Source organism: Poecilia mexicana, unplaced genomic scaffold (genome assembly GCF_051168715.1).
Source record: "Poecilia mexicana isolate PSO_F unplaced genomic scaffold, ASM5116871v1 scaffold_22, whole genome shotgun sequence".
Classification (NCBI taxonomy): Eukaryota; Metazoa; Chordata; class Actinopteri; order Cyprinodontiformes; family Poeciliidae; genus Poecilia; species Poecilia mexicana.
Window position 1 is genome coordinate 6,862,502 of NW_028263391.1, and position 17,356 is coordinate 6,879,857.

At 40.4% G+C, this 17,356-nt stretch overlaps 2 protein-coding genes across 6 annotated transcripts in view; both read right to left on the reverse strand.

Annotated features, from left to right (window-relative positions):
* The window catches only part of sash1b (SAM and SH3 domain containing 1b), a 63,361-nt gene extending 60,266 nt beyond the window's left edge, over positions 1–3,095 (reverse strand). The window contains exon 1 of the mRNA XM_088002584.1: positions 1,716–3,095. Within this exon, the coding sequence (XP_087858710.1) occupies positions 1,716–2,189 (474 nt within the window). The 5' untranslated portion in view covers positions 2,190–3,095. The remainder of the gene's footprint in view (positions 1–1,715) is intronic.
* A 544-nt stretch (positions 3,096–3,639) lies between these two features.
* stxbp5b (syntaxin binding protein 5b (tomosyn)) overlaps positions 3,640–17,356 on the reverse strand; it is a 37,641-nt gene continuing 23,924 nt past the window's right edge. Inside the window, exons 19-30 of one of the 5 annotated variants that reach the window (XM_088002583.1) lie at positions 16,609–16,692; positions 16,117–16,179; positions 15,962–16,018; positions 15,802–15,849; positions 13,442–13,492; positions 13,088–13,216; positions 12,222–12,461; positions 10,240–10,597; positions 9,905–10,070; positions 8,591–8,702; positions 7,534–7,754; positions 3,640–7,446 (exon numbers count right to left, since the gene is read on the reverse strand). In XM_088002583.1, the coding sequence (XP_087858709.1) occupies positions 7,405–7,446; positions 7,534–7,754; positions 8,591–8,702; positions 9,905–10,070; positions 10,240–10,597; positions 12,222–12,461; positions 13,088–13,216; positions 13,442–13,492; positions 15,802–15,849; positions 15,962–16,018; positions 16,117–16,179; positions 16,609–16,692 (1,571 nt within the window). In that variant the 3' untranslated portion in view covers positions 3,640–7,404. The remainder of the gene's footprint in view (positions 7,447–7,533; positions 7,755–8,590; positions 8,703–9,904; positions 10,071–10,239; positions 10,598–12,221; positions 12,462–13,087; positions 13,217–13,441; positions 13,493–15,801; positions 15,850–15,961; positions 16,019–16,116; positions 16,180–16,608; positions 16,693–17,356) is intronic. The other 4 variants (XM_088002582.1, XM_015004876.2, XM_015004875.2 and 1 more) reach the window with 4 other exon arrangements.

Genomic DNA, 17,356 nt, shown 5'->3' on the forward strand with positions numbered 1-17,356 from the left:
GTCAAGAGGGGGAAGCAGGCCATGAACAGGTCAACAGTTCATCAGAGGCCCACAGAAACAGTCCAGACAAACACAGTGTCTGGGTTTAGATCTGCAGGGGATCGTTGATGGAAGAACGATCAACAGCGCACATGCAGGCCTGGACTACAGACCTCTGGTCCTGCTGACCCATCAGCAACGACTGCTTAACAACAGTAGATGCGTTTCCATGATACTTCACTAACATCCAGAAAAACAATTTCAAAATTGCAGTATTTCCACTAAATTTGAGACGCAATTACAATCACACAAGAATGAGTTTAAGTGATAAGTCATTAAACCCTCTCAGGCCTAAATGGAGCACAGGTGTTCTGTTCATCTACCGTAATTCCACCACACGTTGCGCTATCTGGGAAACTACAACGGTTTCTGAAAGGTGAGATGTTGTGCTTTCCAACCAATGTCGGGTTATTACGGTAATTTATCTCCCGCCATAGCAGGAGGTGAAATTAATCTGTGGGACGCTGGCAAATTGCGAAAATAACTGCTAGATATTGAAAGTTCCAGTTGTTATGGATAAATGGGCAAATATATATTTACTCACAAGACATTTAAAGAACTCCGTACAATTAAAATAAGCAAAAATGTCCAGGTGGAGATTTTAAATTTAGAACGTAAAGGGTTAAAAAACAAGTGGCATCATCTCTCTCCTACCACTTCCTATCGTCTTCGTCATTTCCGTCAGTAGTAACATTCAGTTGTTGATCACATGATTCGTGTAATGCAAAACGCGTTTCCTTTTTGCAAAATACACTAATTTCAATAAAGCCGTAAAACCACCTCATCCGCACAAAAACTTTTTATCGGTGAGTTGTTTCGAAATTTTAAAGTTTCCATTAAGGAAATTTCTTTTCGTAATTCCATCTTGTGCAATAATATAGTTAACAGAAACACAGCCCTGTAAAATTATTGATACTTGTAAAATGTTTTCATATATTGTTACATTAAAACTTCAATTTCCATGCGACTGCCCTACTGAAAGAAAAGAACAAAACACATTTCCAGAGCTTACAGACTTTGACTTTGTGGCAAAACAGTTGAAGACCAAGGATCTAAACTAAAATAATAGTAATTCAATTGCAGCTCAAATTAACAACAGTATAACTCATGAGTCATACTAAAAATCCGCTAGAGAAAGAAAATTTAAGATGGTATATTTAGAGTTTTGACTAAAAACTTGCCCATAATCAACCACGGCTTTTATCGGCTTATCAATGTTCTGCATGTTTGCGCACAGAATGCAACAAGTCAAACCTTCTCAAGATTTTAATAGTTTCTAAACCGTTTCTTGCACAAAACGAGGCACACACACAAAAAAACCTAAGATAGTTGTAGTTGCAAGAAGTGGGTTTACTTCCATCTAAAAAATGTGCAGGAAAGATCAGAAGGGAGTGGAAATTTGCAAATAAATCAAGTCAGCAAAGCCTAATTTAAAAAGACTGAGTACATTAACAGTGCGGTGAATCCCTGCAGAGCTCAGCCTAAGACAGCAACACATCCCCAAGAGCCCTAAAGAGGAATCAATGGAAGTCAGCAGCATCAAAGGAATTCGTCACACTCTTCATCACACACACAGCAAAGTGAGCATATTAAACTCAAAGAGACAGCTTCAGACGAGCCAGCATCTAGTCTGAACAAAGAGACTAGATGGAGGACACAGGGTGACAGTTCCCTACCTTGTGGGTGTAAGGTGCTTGTCCCAGGTTGATTCCATCTTTTGCCAGCTTGTCTCTTATCAGCACCTTCAGCTTCAGCTTGGGATAAGTTACAAAGTCGTTGCAGTCTGTGAACCTCGGGTTGTGGTTTCCGGGACAGGAGGCCTGGTGTACGGCCGTGGTCTGCGCATGTGACCTCAGCGACCCGGGGTCACGCACTCTGTCAGCGTGGTGATGAGCAGAAGCCTCCAGAGGCTCCAAGGTGAAATAGTAGCCAGGTGCTCTCCTTCTGTCCTCCTCTATGAGCTCCTGCACGGCTGAGAGGAGCCGGTGCCTGTGGTACTGGACTTGGACGCCGATCGCGTCCAGATCCGGCTCTCCGATCTGCTTGCAGACTTCTAGGTCGTCGTAGCCGTTGTCAAGGAAAGACTCGACGTACTGGGCCAGGTGGAGCTTCGAGAGCCACTGGAGGACGAGGTTTGCCCCCTGGCTCATCTTCGGACAGAATTAACAAGGCGAATTTAATTCATACTCGTCATCATCATCATCTTCATCTCCCCCTTGGCAGTGCAGCTGAGTGGTCCATGCAGCACAAACAGAACCAGCTTCACCTCTCCAAATTAGGCACATCTGCTGGTAAGTGTCAGAAAGTACAAGTAACTCATATTTGAAGCATTCAGAGAATTTAAAAAAAAAAAAAGGCGCTGCCTGAAATTATCAGGCGTATTCAGGTCATGTACCCAGCTGAAGGTTCAGGCTTTAATGACCTCCACCTGTGACGTCACGTAAAAGTGTACAAATGAGGTAAATTCACGGTCCGAACAGGCGCGAGACTGCATCTTAGGCATTACAGCGAAGTTCTTCTACTTTCAGACTTTTTCCAGTTACAACTAATGAGTTACCTCAGAGTTGATACTTTCTCTCAATCCGGGAACAAACCGCGTAAACGTTTCCCCAGGACCATCCTCTTTGTTTCATTCATCGCAGCGGTGAAAGACGCCGAGCTCCATCAAACATTTATCCGGAGCAGAGAGTGCGAAGGCAGCAGCCGAAACAAGTCGCTACTGTCACAAACAGAGCGTCAAAAAACAAAGAAGAAAAAAAAGAAAAAAAACCTCCAGAGGAGCAGAGCGGAGCGCACTTAGTTCAGTCTGTTCTGCACCTACGCCGCGTTTTAAGTTTCCTGTCCCTCCGCTTCTGCGGACAGTTCAGTCAGAGTGAGGATGCTGCTGCCCCGGCTTCCGACCGATGCGGCTCCCTGCCCGCCGGCCGGATGACAAGAGCACGCCGAGCGCTGCTGCCACCTGCAGGGCAGTTTGAGAAGCGCATCCAATAAAATAAAATAAAGATAAAAATGTTGAAATCAAATCAAAGGGTCTTCCGCAAAATCTGCGAAAATTAAAAGGATTTAATTTTTTTAGCACTTGCTTTCAAGAAGTGCTTAAATATTCAGCCAGAACTTGGCTAGAAAGTTGTCAATGACAACAAAAAGTGTGGTTTCTCTCCCAATTAATGAGGGGAATTCATTTCAGCCCAAAACGATTCTTGTCTCAGGCAATTTAGTCAAAGAAATGCGTTTCTGATAGGAAATGAAACAGAAAATCAAATGATTAGAGTTCTTTAAAACGGTTGAAGCTGCTTGATAAGTTGTGGATAAAAGAAGGGTTCAAATAATTTAATGGGAGCCCAAACATATATCCGTCCAACTCAGATATGTTAAACCTGACGGTTCTTAAAAGATGACACGTGAAGTCTAAAAAAATATCAGGGGAATCTTTAACATCCAACTACAGAAGAAGTGAGGCAAATGTAATAAAAAAATGTAAGTGTTGTATTTTTTTGTTTGTTTTAGGACAGTAAATCCACAACTGGAACTGTGACCTGATGAGTGTCAAAAACTTCTCAATAAAATGATTACATAAGAACAGAAACCACAGGACAAATGTTACGTCGGGTTTTACATTTATTATTATTCTTTTTTACATTGCACAATAATATCTATATATACTGTATCTACAGTCTAAATTGTTTGTGGCAGCAGATTAAGTCAGACATCCATGTGAAATTGATTTTAATAAAACTGTACAATTTTTTTTTTATTTTTTTGCCAAACAAAATACTGCAACTCCACAGATGTTCATCATCCCAGAAGACGGATGGATGGACGGAAGTATGGCGAGAGCTCTCCGGCACGATGCTCGACTGCGGGACGCGTTTCTACAGCGCAAAGGGGGAAAAGCGAGAGGTTCTCTGAAGCAAACAGTGACCTTAACAAATATACCAGAGAGAGAAAAATAAAATATATATATATATATCACCCAGCCCCTCCCTCCACCCCTCGCACTTATACGACTGGCATGACCGGATGAGGGAGGCGAAACGGGAACTTCAGGATTTTTGTTCAACGTGGTGCTAAATACAAATGCCAGAACAGACAATCTCTAAGAGGGATAATACATGGTCGTTTCAAGTTTGTAAACACGTAATATCATGCATCCTTCAATGTGCAATAAGAGACCATTTAGGACGTACAAGTTGCAAACTGAAGCACTTTTAAAGTCGAGGCCACACTTTTTGTAGAAAGAACCCAGCAGAAAGAGGTGATCCTGCTGCAGTAGCAAAGCTTTAAAATCGGATGAGCGACTTGGATACGTACAGGAAAATGGTTTTCTGAATGACGATGAGTTATGAAGAGCCACTGGTTGGACATAGACGTCACTTCCTCCATCTCAAAATTACATACAGGTACTTATTTTAATAGATTGTTGAAATAAAAGTATATATTCATTATATATATATATTTGTTTTAAAATATAAATATTTTATAGTTTCTTTAATCTGACATGAACAAAATCTGAGAATGAAGAAATCATCATAATCAGGGAATGATATAAATACGCACAAGTTTACGATGTTTTGGTCCTTCAAAAAAAAGAAGAAAAAAAAAAGAAAATGGGACATTAAAAATGATAGCAACATTTTACAGAGTACAAAAAATAGTGCAAAACCCACATATTTTACTCTTCCAAATTTATCTCAGCAGTATAAAGTGGAGTAGATTAAATCATCAGCTGTCTGACAAGTGAAGGGTTTCTTTGAAAACTGCTGCGTAATCCACCGCAGGGTTCAGACATTTCGGTCTTTTCCAGCCGACGGCTCTGGATTTTTCTCCCCGGTGGATCAATCAGTTTGGAAAGAAACTCTTCCAGCTCGCGCTGCTCACCTTTCTGAACAAAAATATTAAAATGAAAGCAGGGCGAGACGGTGAGGAAAGTGTCGTGCTGACACGAGAGAAAAAAAGTCAGTCTGCTCTCCTTCGTGTACACAGTAGATTTCGACGAGTGTCAAAATACGCTCTTAGTATTCCGGAGGGGAAAAATACATAAATAAAGACAACTCTGTGAAATAAAGGTAACTCTTTGGTGTCAGAAAACAACATGGCCGCAAGCGTACAGTGTTGCCGAAGCTCGCGCGCTCAGATTCGCGGTCAAACCTCGCGCTATTTACAACATTTGGCAGCAATTTGAAGTCTTGCTTCTCCTATGTTAGCTTGTAACAGCAGCAGATCCTTGCAGTTTGTGAAAGGAAAAAAAAGATTGAATCTTTTTTTGACAAAACACTCCAGGAAAAATGAATTAAACCTGTAGAGATCTGATGTAATGCACTGCATCAATATGGCGGCCATACTACACATATACCTTCGTATACGCATTTTCACAAACACAAACCTGTACAACGATTAGCAAAAGTATTCATACCCCTTGGAACATTTTTTTTTTACTTTACTATGTTACAAACTTCATTGTCCTCAATGAAAATCTAAATAATTGTGGTCTGTCCAGCCTCCTATTTTTAAGATACCACTAAATAAAAAGTGCAACCTAATTAGCAAATGGAGTGGAACTGTGTGTAATTTAGGCCTGGAATAAAATATGGCTGACCTGCGAAGAGCAATTGCAAACAAATATAACAAAGACCAAAAAAAAAAAAAAAAAAGACAGTGGACAGGTCAGGGATACAACTGTGGAGAAGCTTCAGTTTTGAACATCTCACAGCAGACTGGAGTCAAAAACATTGCACGTCACCCTAAAAACACCATGGCGGTGGGAGTATCATGCTGTGGGACTTTTCGTATTGAACGGAAGCTGCAACAGAGTTCTGTGGCGAAGAGTGATGACGAGCCAAAGCATACAGTCAAAGGTTTGGATTACAATCTGTTGCTTTGTTAGAACAATCTAGTCAACGTTTGTTGAAGCTCTGTGGCAAAATGTTAAAAATCACACACCAAAAAAATCATAATAAAGACAGGGCTGAAAACCAAAACATACCACAATTTACAGATTTGAATTTATAAACACGAAAACCATCCAAAGTACTCCCAAACCTTCACAACTACGCTCTTCTTTGATGAGGAAAATCTCACAAGGGATGAATACTTTTGCAAGTCACAGTAGCGTACACATAGTTAGAGGTTAGCGTTTACGCTTCATGAGGCAAAGGCAAACAAACAAAAACAAAAAAAAAGAGAGAGAGTGTTTAAAAGAGCAGTTCATAGAGAGACGAGCTGTGGCACTGTGTGGAGGACGTTACTGTGCTCGGTCATGTCTACCAACACAAACAGCATCACCACTTCCGTTGTGCTGTAAGAGAAATACGCTTTTTCTTCCATGTGCATCTAAAAAAAACAAAAAAAGACAAAAATCATCTTCAGCCACACCAGGATGGAAAAAAAGGGTTGATTTTATATCTCAGAAAACTTCTTAAAAAACCCCAACATTTATCCTTGTTAAACTACCAACAATCTTTGTTTAGCCTGTCACAAGATCTGACTACAGCACTCAGGGGTTTTCCAGTGTCTCAACTCATTTGTTGGAGAACAATGTAAACTCTTCATTGGGGGTAAACATTTTTAGCACTTTTTTTTTTTTTTTTTGCTCATTTATCTTTTAATGCCCAACACACAATCTTCAATGCCAAAATATAATATTTTTCTACCTTAAATAAAAACCAAAGTGACTCAGAAAACATTCTCGCCCGAAAAGCGACTTGGTAGCCATGAAAATGTCGATGGCAAACTACTGAACTACCAGCCCTTGTTCAGTTAAGAGGCAACACATCCAGCATCTGTTTGTCCAATTTATCTACTCTACTACTCTAAGTGCTTCAAGACCCTTTCTAGATGGAGAAAACAGAGAAAAAGGACAGAAAAACGAAACAGAAGTCCTTCCCAGTCACTCCTGTGGAGCCTCACGTGTTCACTCGATTCGTTTCGAAGGATCAGACTTTTCTCCTCGTTTAAGTTCGCTGTGTTTGGCAGACACAATAAAGGGCTTCGAAAGGAAAAAAAAAGGGGGGGGGGGAGGTGGGAAAGTGCAGCCAGGCCACCCAGAGTACATTACATTTGCACAATTGTCCCTCCTCCCTTCCCGTCTTCGCTCGACAAGCAACAGTTGTGGATATACGTCAATCTTCTATCGTTGTCGGGTGAAACGGAGGAAGAGAAGCCAAGGAGCTCGCTTCTCGTCTGTGTCGACTGGAGTGATGGAGAGTGAAGATTATTGTGCTGAGAGAAAGAGCATGATTCTGTTGAGCAGAGCACCCCCAGCCCACCCGCACGGAAAAAAACAGGGGGAAAAAAAAAAGAGGAGGAACCCCAGCTCCCCGGAGATACTGGTGTGCATGACAGAGTCCAGCGCTCCGCTCGCTGTCATCAGAGCTGGTACCACTTTTTATCTTTGTACTTCACCATCATCTAGGGAGAGAAACAAGAAAAATAACAGATTGATTTCAGAGGGAGAACAAGAAAACAAACCAGGTGAAAACGGAGGCGGTTCCGTACGTCGTGGGCGTGTTTCGAGAAGGACTCTGCGCTGGCCATCATGGCTGCCGTCCTCTCCTCCAGTTCTCCCAGTTTCTGCCCTCTCTCGTCCAGCGCCACCCGGGCGCGGGCGAGGTCGCCCACCACCCCGGACGCCGCGCCCTTCATGCCCTCCATGCTGCCGGGGCCCGGAATGTGCTGGGCCAGGCTACGCGAGGCCTTGCCGGCCGCCGTTTCGCCGACTAGCAAACGACAAAAAAAAAAAAAAAAAAGACTGACGATTAATTGATTAATCAGATATTTAAAAAAAAAAAGAATTGGCACATTTTGCAGATTTTTCATTCATGCTTTTTACATGCAATACTAGAACATTTCATTGCCTAAAATGCAATAGCATAGCTTTCATAGAGCTGAAACTATAACACTGAAGGATCTTTGGGTGACACATTTTTACTGTCAGGTGTTTTCATCTAACATCTATGTATTTGGCACAGATTTGGTTAATTACTGCTGTGAATACATTGTCTTCTTCTTCTTTTTAAGAAGAAGACTAATCGATTACTAGATTAATTGATGATTATTTCAATAATCAATTCATCACGATTAATTTGATTAATCGTTTCAGTCCCAGTTAAAACCATAACAAAAATAAATATAAAGAGTTGATCCTAGCCGATACGTCCCTCTAAGATTAAAAATAGACGTACTCAAAAGAAACAAAAAAAAACTGAATTGCCTTATGTGATGTCAGCAGATGCATCGAAACATGGAAGCTTATTTCTGAGAGGGTTAATTTATCTTCATTAAATAACAACAAAAAAAGCAAAGTGTATAAAAAACTGACAATCATATGTTCTCTAGACAAACTTTAGTAAAGTGACTTTGTTTGCGCATAAGGTAACGTCTTGTTAGCAGCTTTAAGCAGCGAGCCAACGCTCACTGGTCTATTGAGCAATCAAAGGGCAGTGAAAGCATCACTGATGGGAAAACTGCTGAGAACGAAGTGGAGGTATTATGTAAATGTGATTTAGAAGGTTAGAGCGGCCTTATGTAACGCCGAAGGACGCTGCGCACTCACAGAGGTCTTCCCTGTCCAGAGACTGAGCTCCTCCGCCAAAAAGGCCTTTGAAAAAGCCTCTGTTCGGAGCCTCCGGCGTCTCCACGGGGGTAAATAACTCGCTGAGCATTTCCTGAGGATGACAAAAGCATCAGCACGTCCGTTTCAATATATTCTCCCTCAGGATGTTCGGTCAAAACGTCAGCTTTAAAAACAAAAACACAAACCAGGATCTGAAATAATGCAATTCCCTACCAAAACGTCAATACTCCCTTCACAATAGCTAATAAATTAACTTTACGATTTTCACTGAGGTTTTACGTGACAGACGAACACAAAGTGGAGCATATTTGTGAAATGGAAGAAAAAAAACAAATTTCTACAAAAAAGGGTATTTATATTTAGCCATCAGTACAAAAAATAAAATCCAGCGCAATTATTGGCCATCAGAATTCATTTCAGGTTTCCTTTTGAAGCCTCCCCACAGCATGATACCACCACCTCTGTGTTTCACAGAGGAGCTGATATGGACCCAGGTACAGAGCAACAGATGAAAACATTAATCATTTGATATTTAAAAATTACATCAGACAAACCAAAATATGAAGTTATGTGAAAATTTTGGTATTTAAAGAACCAAAATTAAAATAATTCATACAAATAACTCATTAAAATAAAAAAAAAATCTAAATCCATTTCTTTCAGTATAAAACTTCTGAAACTTTAACAAAAAGTTACTCAGCTGATCAAGTATGAACTTTATACTTTATAATAAAATCACTCAAGTAAAAGTAAAATGTAAGCAGAGTAAAAATACTTCTAAAAGTAAATTCTTTCCAAAAAGTTACTTGAATAAATGTAACTAGTTGCTATCCACCTCTGCACACAGGCAGACATTTTTATTTTCTACAAAGCAGGTGACCTCTGATTGCCCTGGATTTTATTTCAGGTGTTAAAATAAAGGGAGCCGAATGCAAAAATGACCCACACTTTTATTTAGAAAACTATGCATCGTTTTTCACTAATTATGCCACGTTAAACAGCATTAATACGATTTTAAAGGAAAAGGACTTTCTGATCTCACTCTTCCCCCACAGCATGATGCTGTCACCCCTACAGTGACCACGATGCGTTCAGGATGCTTTCTGCTCCTCAGCACATAGGCAGACATTTTTATTTTCTACAAAGCAGGTGACCTCTGATTGCTCTGGATTTTATTTCAGGTGTTAAAATAAATCTAATCAATCTGTAGGCAGATTGATTTCTGCCTACAGAACTCAATCAGTTGTTTGTCAAAAATTGCAATCCTATGAGTTGATTTCCTCGCTGCCTGACCTGAAGGTTGTCGCACGTCTCCTGGCTGTAGGTGATCCTCTGGATCTCGGTGGGGGAGGTCAGGTACAGAGCCTGGCCCAAGTTAGAGAAGCAAAACGTTCTGGCTATCCGCATATCTGTCAGCGGCAAGTAGTTGATGTCCAGCAGAGGCCGCAGACTGGGCAAGCTGCAACCAGCAGACGGAAAGATGTCAGAGGGACGTGGTGCTTTTACAAGTTCTACAAACGACTTCATTAGTGTTCAGATACCACATATCAACACTTTTGGCAGGAAATTTAAAGAGAGGTGAGGCGTTTTGATCAGACGTATCGAAACTGCAGAGTACCAGCGCATACCTCAGGGACATAATGTGGCCGTTGGCACAGAAACAGGCAATGCAGTAGGTCCCGGCCATCTGCACCACGTCGGCGCGCAGCACAAACGAGGTCTCGGTGATGTTGTGTTTGTAGATGATGGTTTGGGACGGCATGGCCACCACCTTGGCCTGCTTCTCCGAACACAGCACGGCAAACTGGGAGTCCTGGCCTTCCTGCGAGGACGGAGGCGTGGCCGGCCTGCGCCTCCGGACCTTCTCTTTCTCTTCGTCTGAGGCATTGGGGTCGTACCACGCTTCGCAGGAAGGGGGCAGCAGAGTTCCAGCAGCATCCAGCAGCGCCATGGTCAGGATGCCTCCTTTGAGTTGGACCAAGGTGCCTGGAAATGCGAGTTTGGATTATAAAACAACAAAACACAGCATTACAGGAGAGGAATTAGGGTTTCTGCAGGTTTCAACAGCTCAAATTTAAGATGTTTTAAGGCCTTTAAGAATAAAATGTAAGACCTATAATGCAAAATGTACAAAAGAAAATTACAAATTTTATAGTTTCTATAGATTATAGATTATAGATAGCACTTATCCTACTCTCACTTTAGTTGAAGATAATTTGTCATCATAGCTGCTATCTGTGGCTCTCATTTTGTTCCCTCCAAATATATTTTCCTCCACTCTAACAACTTTGTTGAAATCAAATTCTTCAGTAAGTGAGACTGGTCTTTCTGTTTGACCACTGTGTTTAAAATCCACTAAATCTTCGACCTCAGAGTTGGTGTCGCACCAAATGCTGCTCTGGGATCAGTGCTGGCAGCCGCAGCGCAGATCGTTTTCCGGGGAGCGCTAGCCATGCCAGGGGATCAAAACGGTGACATTTCTAGGGTCTGTTTGTGGCTCTGGGGAGCAGCTTTGTGCTGCTCACAGTACATATGGCTCTCTGCAGTCCTAACCCTCATAGTGCCAAGATTTTTTACACTGAATTTATGTGGCATCTTATGGGTTGGCAAAAAAAGTGAGCCAGTGGCAAAGATGAACATCTAGCTAGCCAGGAGAATATAAAATAACATAGTATAAATGTAAATATAAAACTACTGAGGAACAAATAATACACCCAGGCTAGCTCTCTAAAAACAAATAATAATTTCAGACATTTTAAAGCCTTAATTTTAGACACATGAATTTAGGACTTTTTCTGTTATTTATTTGTAGAAATGTTTGGGAATGATGAGATCTTTACGCTTCACAAACGCACACCAACTTTACCTTACCCAGATCTAATCGCTTAAAATCCCATTTGATCATAAAATCCCATTTGATCAAGGGCTGGAACCAACAATTATATTAGTTATTGATTAATCTATTAACTAATCTGATAATTAACCAATTAATCATATGGAAAAATTGTCACATTTAGCTAATTTTCATTTAGGCCTTATTTATATAATATTGACATTTATTTAAAGATGCAAATAAACCAATAAATCAATTCCTTTTTTGAACATTATATTGCCTATAATGGAATAACAAAGTGAACAAATAAACACTTGGTCTCTTGAAGCACAGGATGCATCTGCAGCTACAAAATACTTTAGCCTCAACATGTCAGATAGCAAAAGGTGCTTAACAGGAGATTTATTTTACAGTAATTTTGACAGGGTGAAGCTTTAAAGGATGACATTTAAAGAGATTTTGGTAGGCCATATTTACAGACAGGCTTTTTTTTTATCTTAAATGAAAAATGTATATATATATTTTCTGTATAACTTCAGTTCAATTACTGCTCGGGATATATTGTTCCTTCAGCAAATGGCTTTGTGTTGAGTCTGTATACTCCAGTTAGCGATTACTCAATTACTAATTTAATTGACAATGATTTTAAGAACTGATTAATCATTATTAACCCGATTAATCGTTTCAGCCCTAATTGAAACATATTAAGATATGAGGCTTTTTCTTGCTCAAGAGGTATGAATACTTTTGAGTGGTGCCCCATGTTGGGTTTCTCACCGCAGGAGGCAAAGCTGAGCGGCTGCTGGAGCTTCTGGTCGCCGCCCGGCTGCAGGCCGAGGGCCACCATCATCACGGAGCCCTGCGTGGTCCCCACCAGCAGACAGGGACTGGCCAGGCTGTCCGACTTCCTGGGGAAACTCTCGCAGAAGTAAAAGGAGGAGATGGCCTCTCGAGACTCTCTGTCTATGCTGGTTACGCTTGAGCTACGCGAGCGGGTGAATGCGTTATCCTTCCCATCTAGACGGCAGGTTTGCGGATGAACAAAAAAAGAAAAACCAACGGAGACGAAATCAGGAAGTGATTCAAGTTAGACAGCAAGAGAAAGCTGGTTCACATGTTACCAAGCAAGAAGGAAACCAGGTTAGATGTTCGGTAAAAACACACCTCCCGACTCATTTATAAATTACCAGGCAGAAAACACACAGCAAACCCTTTGTTAAGGACAGACCAGAGGGCTTTTGGACATTGAGATGCGTTTCTTTTGTCCCAATTTGCTTTTGTTGGTTTAAAATCCGACAATCTCAATGTGAAAAGCTTCAACCGAAGCACATGTTTGATCATCTTCTTAAAAAAAAAAAAGTTACTGAGGGGGATCTCCACAGAAAAACCAAGCGAGGGGGAAAGCTAATACCCTTCACCCGAGTTCTTCTCGAGGGAGAGACTGGAAACAGGAAAAGCAAGATTCTGGAAAAGCCACGTGCGCTCAAGCGACATGAACTTCCTCGAAAAGAAACAGGACACGATCACCGTGAGAGGATTAGTGTCACGTGTTATCCATTTTCACAATGAAAAGCCCTCGTTTGTGGGGATTAGTACGAGTTATCCCACTCCGGCTGAAGTCCGGCCGCGACCGGTCCACTCACATCGCTGCGGGTCTGACTTAGTTCTATGCACATTCAACTTCAGGGTCATCCTGGCCACCAGCTTGCCATTTTTCATACTATCAAAGGGCCGTTTACACAACCGAGGGGACCAGCGGTGGGAGCGATCCTCTGCGTCCGGGGCAGACACACACAGGGTTCATCTCAAGTTACGGTGCAAAACACAGCAGCACTTTTAAAGTCACACAAACACTCTGCAATACTCTCATACATATATATATATTTTTTACATCTTTAAAGTTAATATAAAACAAAATAATTACAATTCCTGTTAAAATAAGGGGGGAAAAAAGAAGTTAAAACAGCAAAAATTGTTCAGTTCATTTGCTGGCTTACCCAGATCTAGCTTTTGCTCACCAGACGAGCTAATTTTCCGCGACATCTTGGCTGTAAAAAAGGAGAAACAAATACCCCTAATTTTTAAAAGGAGGGACTTTTGTGCACCTGCTCAGATAAATCACAGCCATCAGGAATTAGAGGCACTTGTCCAACAGTTACAGCATCAAACATTCAGGAAAACAATCATTTGGTACAAACTGTAGGACAACTGTTGAGGCTCGGTTCTCCAGGAGGCGCTTGTGGACCCGTCAGCTTTCTCACATTGCACAGCCGCAAAATTTAAAATTTTCAAACTGGGATTATATGAAACCAACATAAAATGGTGCGTAATTGATGGAAGAAAAAGGAGCTAAAAATCTGAAAAGTGCGGCAACAATAAGGTCAGCTTTTTTCAGATTTGCAATGTGCACAAATAACTAAGTACTGTCTTGTTGACAGACGGATCTCTGCAGCTCCTCCAGAGTCACCGTGCTGAGGCGGGTTTTCATGAGAGGAACTGAACCGAGAAACGTTCACAGGTTGCAACAAACTAAATTTGTTGGTAGATGAATCGTCCAAGAAGTTATTGGGATAAACGATAATATTATTGCTTTGAGATCATATGATAGTCATGGCTTAATAATGCAAGAACGCATTGTATAAGATTTATAAACTTTAAGGTCTAATGAAGATTTAACAGGAACTGGAAGACATTTTAAAAACCAAAATAAATAAAAAATTAAGGTAACATTATTTCAAGAGGTGTGCATAAGATTGACATGACACTGTAATAAACATGCCATAACACCTGTTACGAACATGAAGGAGTCTCTATGAATGTTTACGACTGTTGTCATGAAGAAAACATGCTTTTAATGCAAAGTTGACATTTTTAATTTACTTTTCATGCAAGTTTTAGAGGAATTTTGCATTAAAAGTGTCATTATTTACTGAATAATGCAAAGTTTACACTTTTAATAGACTTTTAATCCAGCTTTTAGAAAACCTTCGCATTAAAAGTGTCCTTATTTACCAAATGACACTTCATGACAACAGTCAAACATTCATAAAGACTCCTTCATGTTCATAACAGACATTATGTCACGTTTATGACAGTCTTATGTCAGTATTATACACACCTCTTCAAATAAAGCGTTGCCAAAATTTATTTATAAAGTCTCTTAAACAAAATTGTTCTTCAAAAAAAGGGACGATGTAGGGCCGAGTTTATGGTAGAAAGAGATGGATAAAAGAGAAAAACAACAAATCAGGCAAATGGAAATTATTGAGTTTGCTTTAATTTATTGTGCGATTAATTGATTTATCACTTATTGTGACAGGCCTAGATGCAATCTCGTTTTACAATCTTCTTCTACGCATGTGGACTTAATTTGCTACCAGGTGACGTCTGAAGGCGCACGGCTGCAAAAAGACGCCACAATGTCAAGATTTCTTTTGAAAATAACATTTGTAAAACCATTTTGTTAACTTCCTAAATCACAATTATGCACCGCATCAGGTTGGTTTTTCATGAAGCCCAAATACGTTTTTATCCTAAAACTTATCCTAACAGTGCATACAACTTATGCCAAATTGTCTTGATTGTAACAAGACTCTGAATATAAACCAAAAATGTTTTTATATTAAAAAAAAAAAGTAACTGATTTTTTTTTCTGCTACCAGGAGTGTTGCCATTCCCAAACATGAATCCCCCAAAAGTTGCCTTAGTCCACAACCACCCTCAGAACCGCCGTCAGAATGCAGACGAAGCAGAAAAGCATTGCAAAGGAGCCGGCACTGTCAAACGAAGCAAGAAGCAGTTGAGAAATAAGACAATTATAATTCACTGAACATTGTTATGCACAGAGAGTAGGTGAAAAGGGGAAAAAAAAAAAAAAAGAAATGAGCGAATAGCCAAAAGATCACACTGAATCGAAACCCTGGAAAGGGAAAGAAATACAGCGAGCGTCGACGATCGAAGAGAACTCAAAATCCAAGTGGTTAGTGACACAAATATCGAGGCAGATTTTCTACGGCTTTCTTTCGGGGACGGGAAGTAAGAAGCGTCAGATATCACATCCCCAAGCAATAATCTGTAGAGCATGAAGAGAATTTGAATAGGAAATCTGAAAGAAAGGCTGAAATCTGAAAGGCACCCTGTCATGCAATCAATAGAAGCAACAGGATTATTTTTTTGTGATCAGCAAAAAACAAACAAACAAAAAAAAAAAAATCCACGTCTCCACTGAAAATCTGTCTTTCATTGGCACGTTAGGCACAGACCAGCAGAGGGTCAAGGCAAAGTTTGGTTAGAGCGCCGTCATTCATGGAGAGAGAAACGGTGAGTGAAGGAAGAATGCACGTGAAAGATACAGTACCAAAGTCATTGGCAACCGTCTTGGAAAAGCGTCTGCTTTTTAACTTCACTGGAAATGAGGTTTTGGGGGTAGGGAGTTTGGAAAAAGGACAAATCAGACGTCTTCAGCCATTTATGATTTGCTGGAGTGAAGAGGGCGCATGCACTGAAAGATACGGTACCCTTCTCTATGAAGTTCTGTTTTCGTTCATCGTCTGAATTGCAGGGTGAGGTAGATCCTGGGTGATAGATGGGAGCATTTGGGGAAAAATGCTTCTTTAAAAAAAAAAAAAAACTTTTCGTTTTTTTTTTTTTTTTTTTTAGCTAAGTGGCTTACCTGATGTGGGTGATTTGCATCGGTCCTCTGAGTTGTTAGACCCGTCGTTGGAGTCGCAAAATCCTGCAGAAATAATGATTGAGAAAAAAAATATTAGCCCAATTTACTCCTTAGAAATGCCCAAACAATCCTACGTCTGATCGGAGGGGTCAACTATTAGAAAAGCTGCAGGGATGGCAACTAGTACAATACACCAAATATGGACCAAATGCTAATAATTTAACCAGGTCGGTATTGTTTGTCTACTAAGCCAGGTTTAAAGATACACAACCTGATTTTGGTTAAATAACCATTAAGCCTAAGAAAACTCCTCCCCCCTTATTTCACTGCTGAGAACTCAAATCATGAGTTTTGGAGATCTGAAGCGGCCGCTCTGAATCAAAACCAGGGAGTGTATCTTAACAAGGGAGAGGGAAAGCTTCCAAGAGCAAAACAATCGTGTGGGAAGGGGATAAAAAAATAAAAATAAAAATCTGACACAATGGGACTTACGGAAGTGAGAGGAGCGCAGTTTTTTCACAGACTGAGAATACAAGTTAGAAAGTCTGGACATGTGAGACGAAGCAGTTGGAATGTCTTTCTCAAAAATCACACAAAGAGACCAACAAAAACAGTGAAAACCATTGAGACAGAACAAAAAAAATGAGTGAAAATTAGAAGTGTAAATAAAAAAAAAAATAGCACAGATTCTCTGTGGCCTGCTGCTGAATTCATCTCTGAATAGAATAAAAAGGATGCACTGGTATCAGATTGAACTACTACAATAGTAAGTAGCTTTTTACTGTTATAACTGTAACTAGCTAAATATTTGAGATGCGATAGCTACACACACAGACAGAAAACAAATATCACTGTCACATTGTTTAAACAATATCGCACACACAGGATCGGTGTCAGAAAGGTTTTCATCCACATGAACCCACACGACTACTGAGCGTCGTTTTAAACATGCCAGACCTATAGGGGGCAGTGTAGCGCAAAGCTAAAACCTATGCAAGCCAATCAGATTGCTTCAAAACAGTCACGACTTCCAGTTAGGAGTTAAACATGGAGCCAGGAGGTTCTTATATAGGGAAAGGTATATTGGCTGAACTCTTTTTAAATAGTGTGTTAGAACATGAAGTTAATAATTGTGAATCACATCAAAGTAAGCATGTGAATATGTTGGTGCATTATTTGTCACAGGCTGTAAGTTCACTGGACCCTAAATCTCTGTTTCCCCCCCCAAATACAGTTTTTT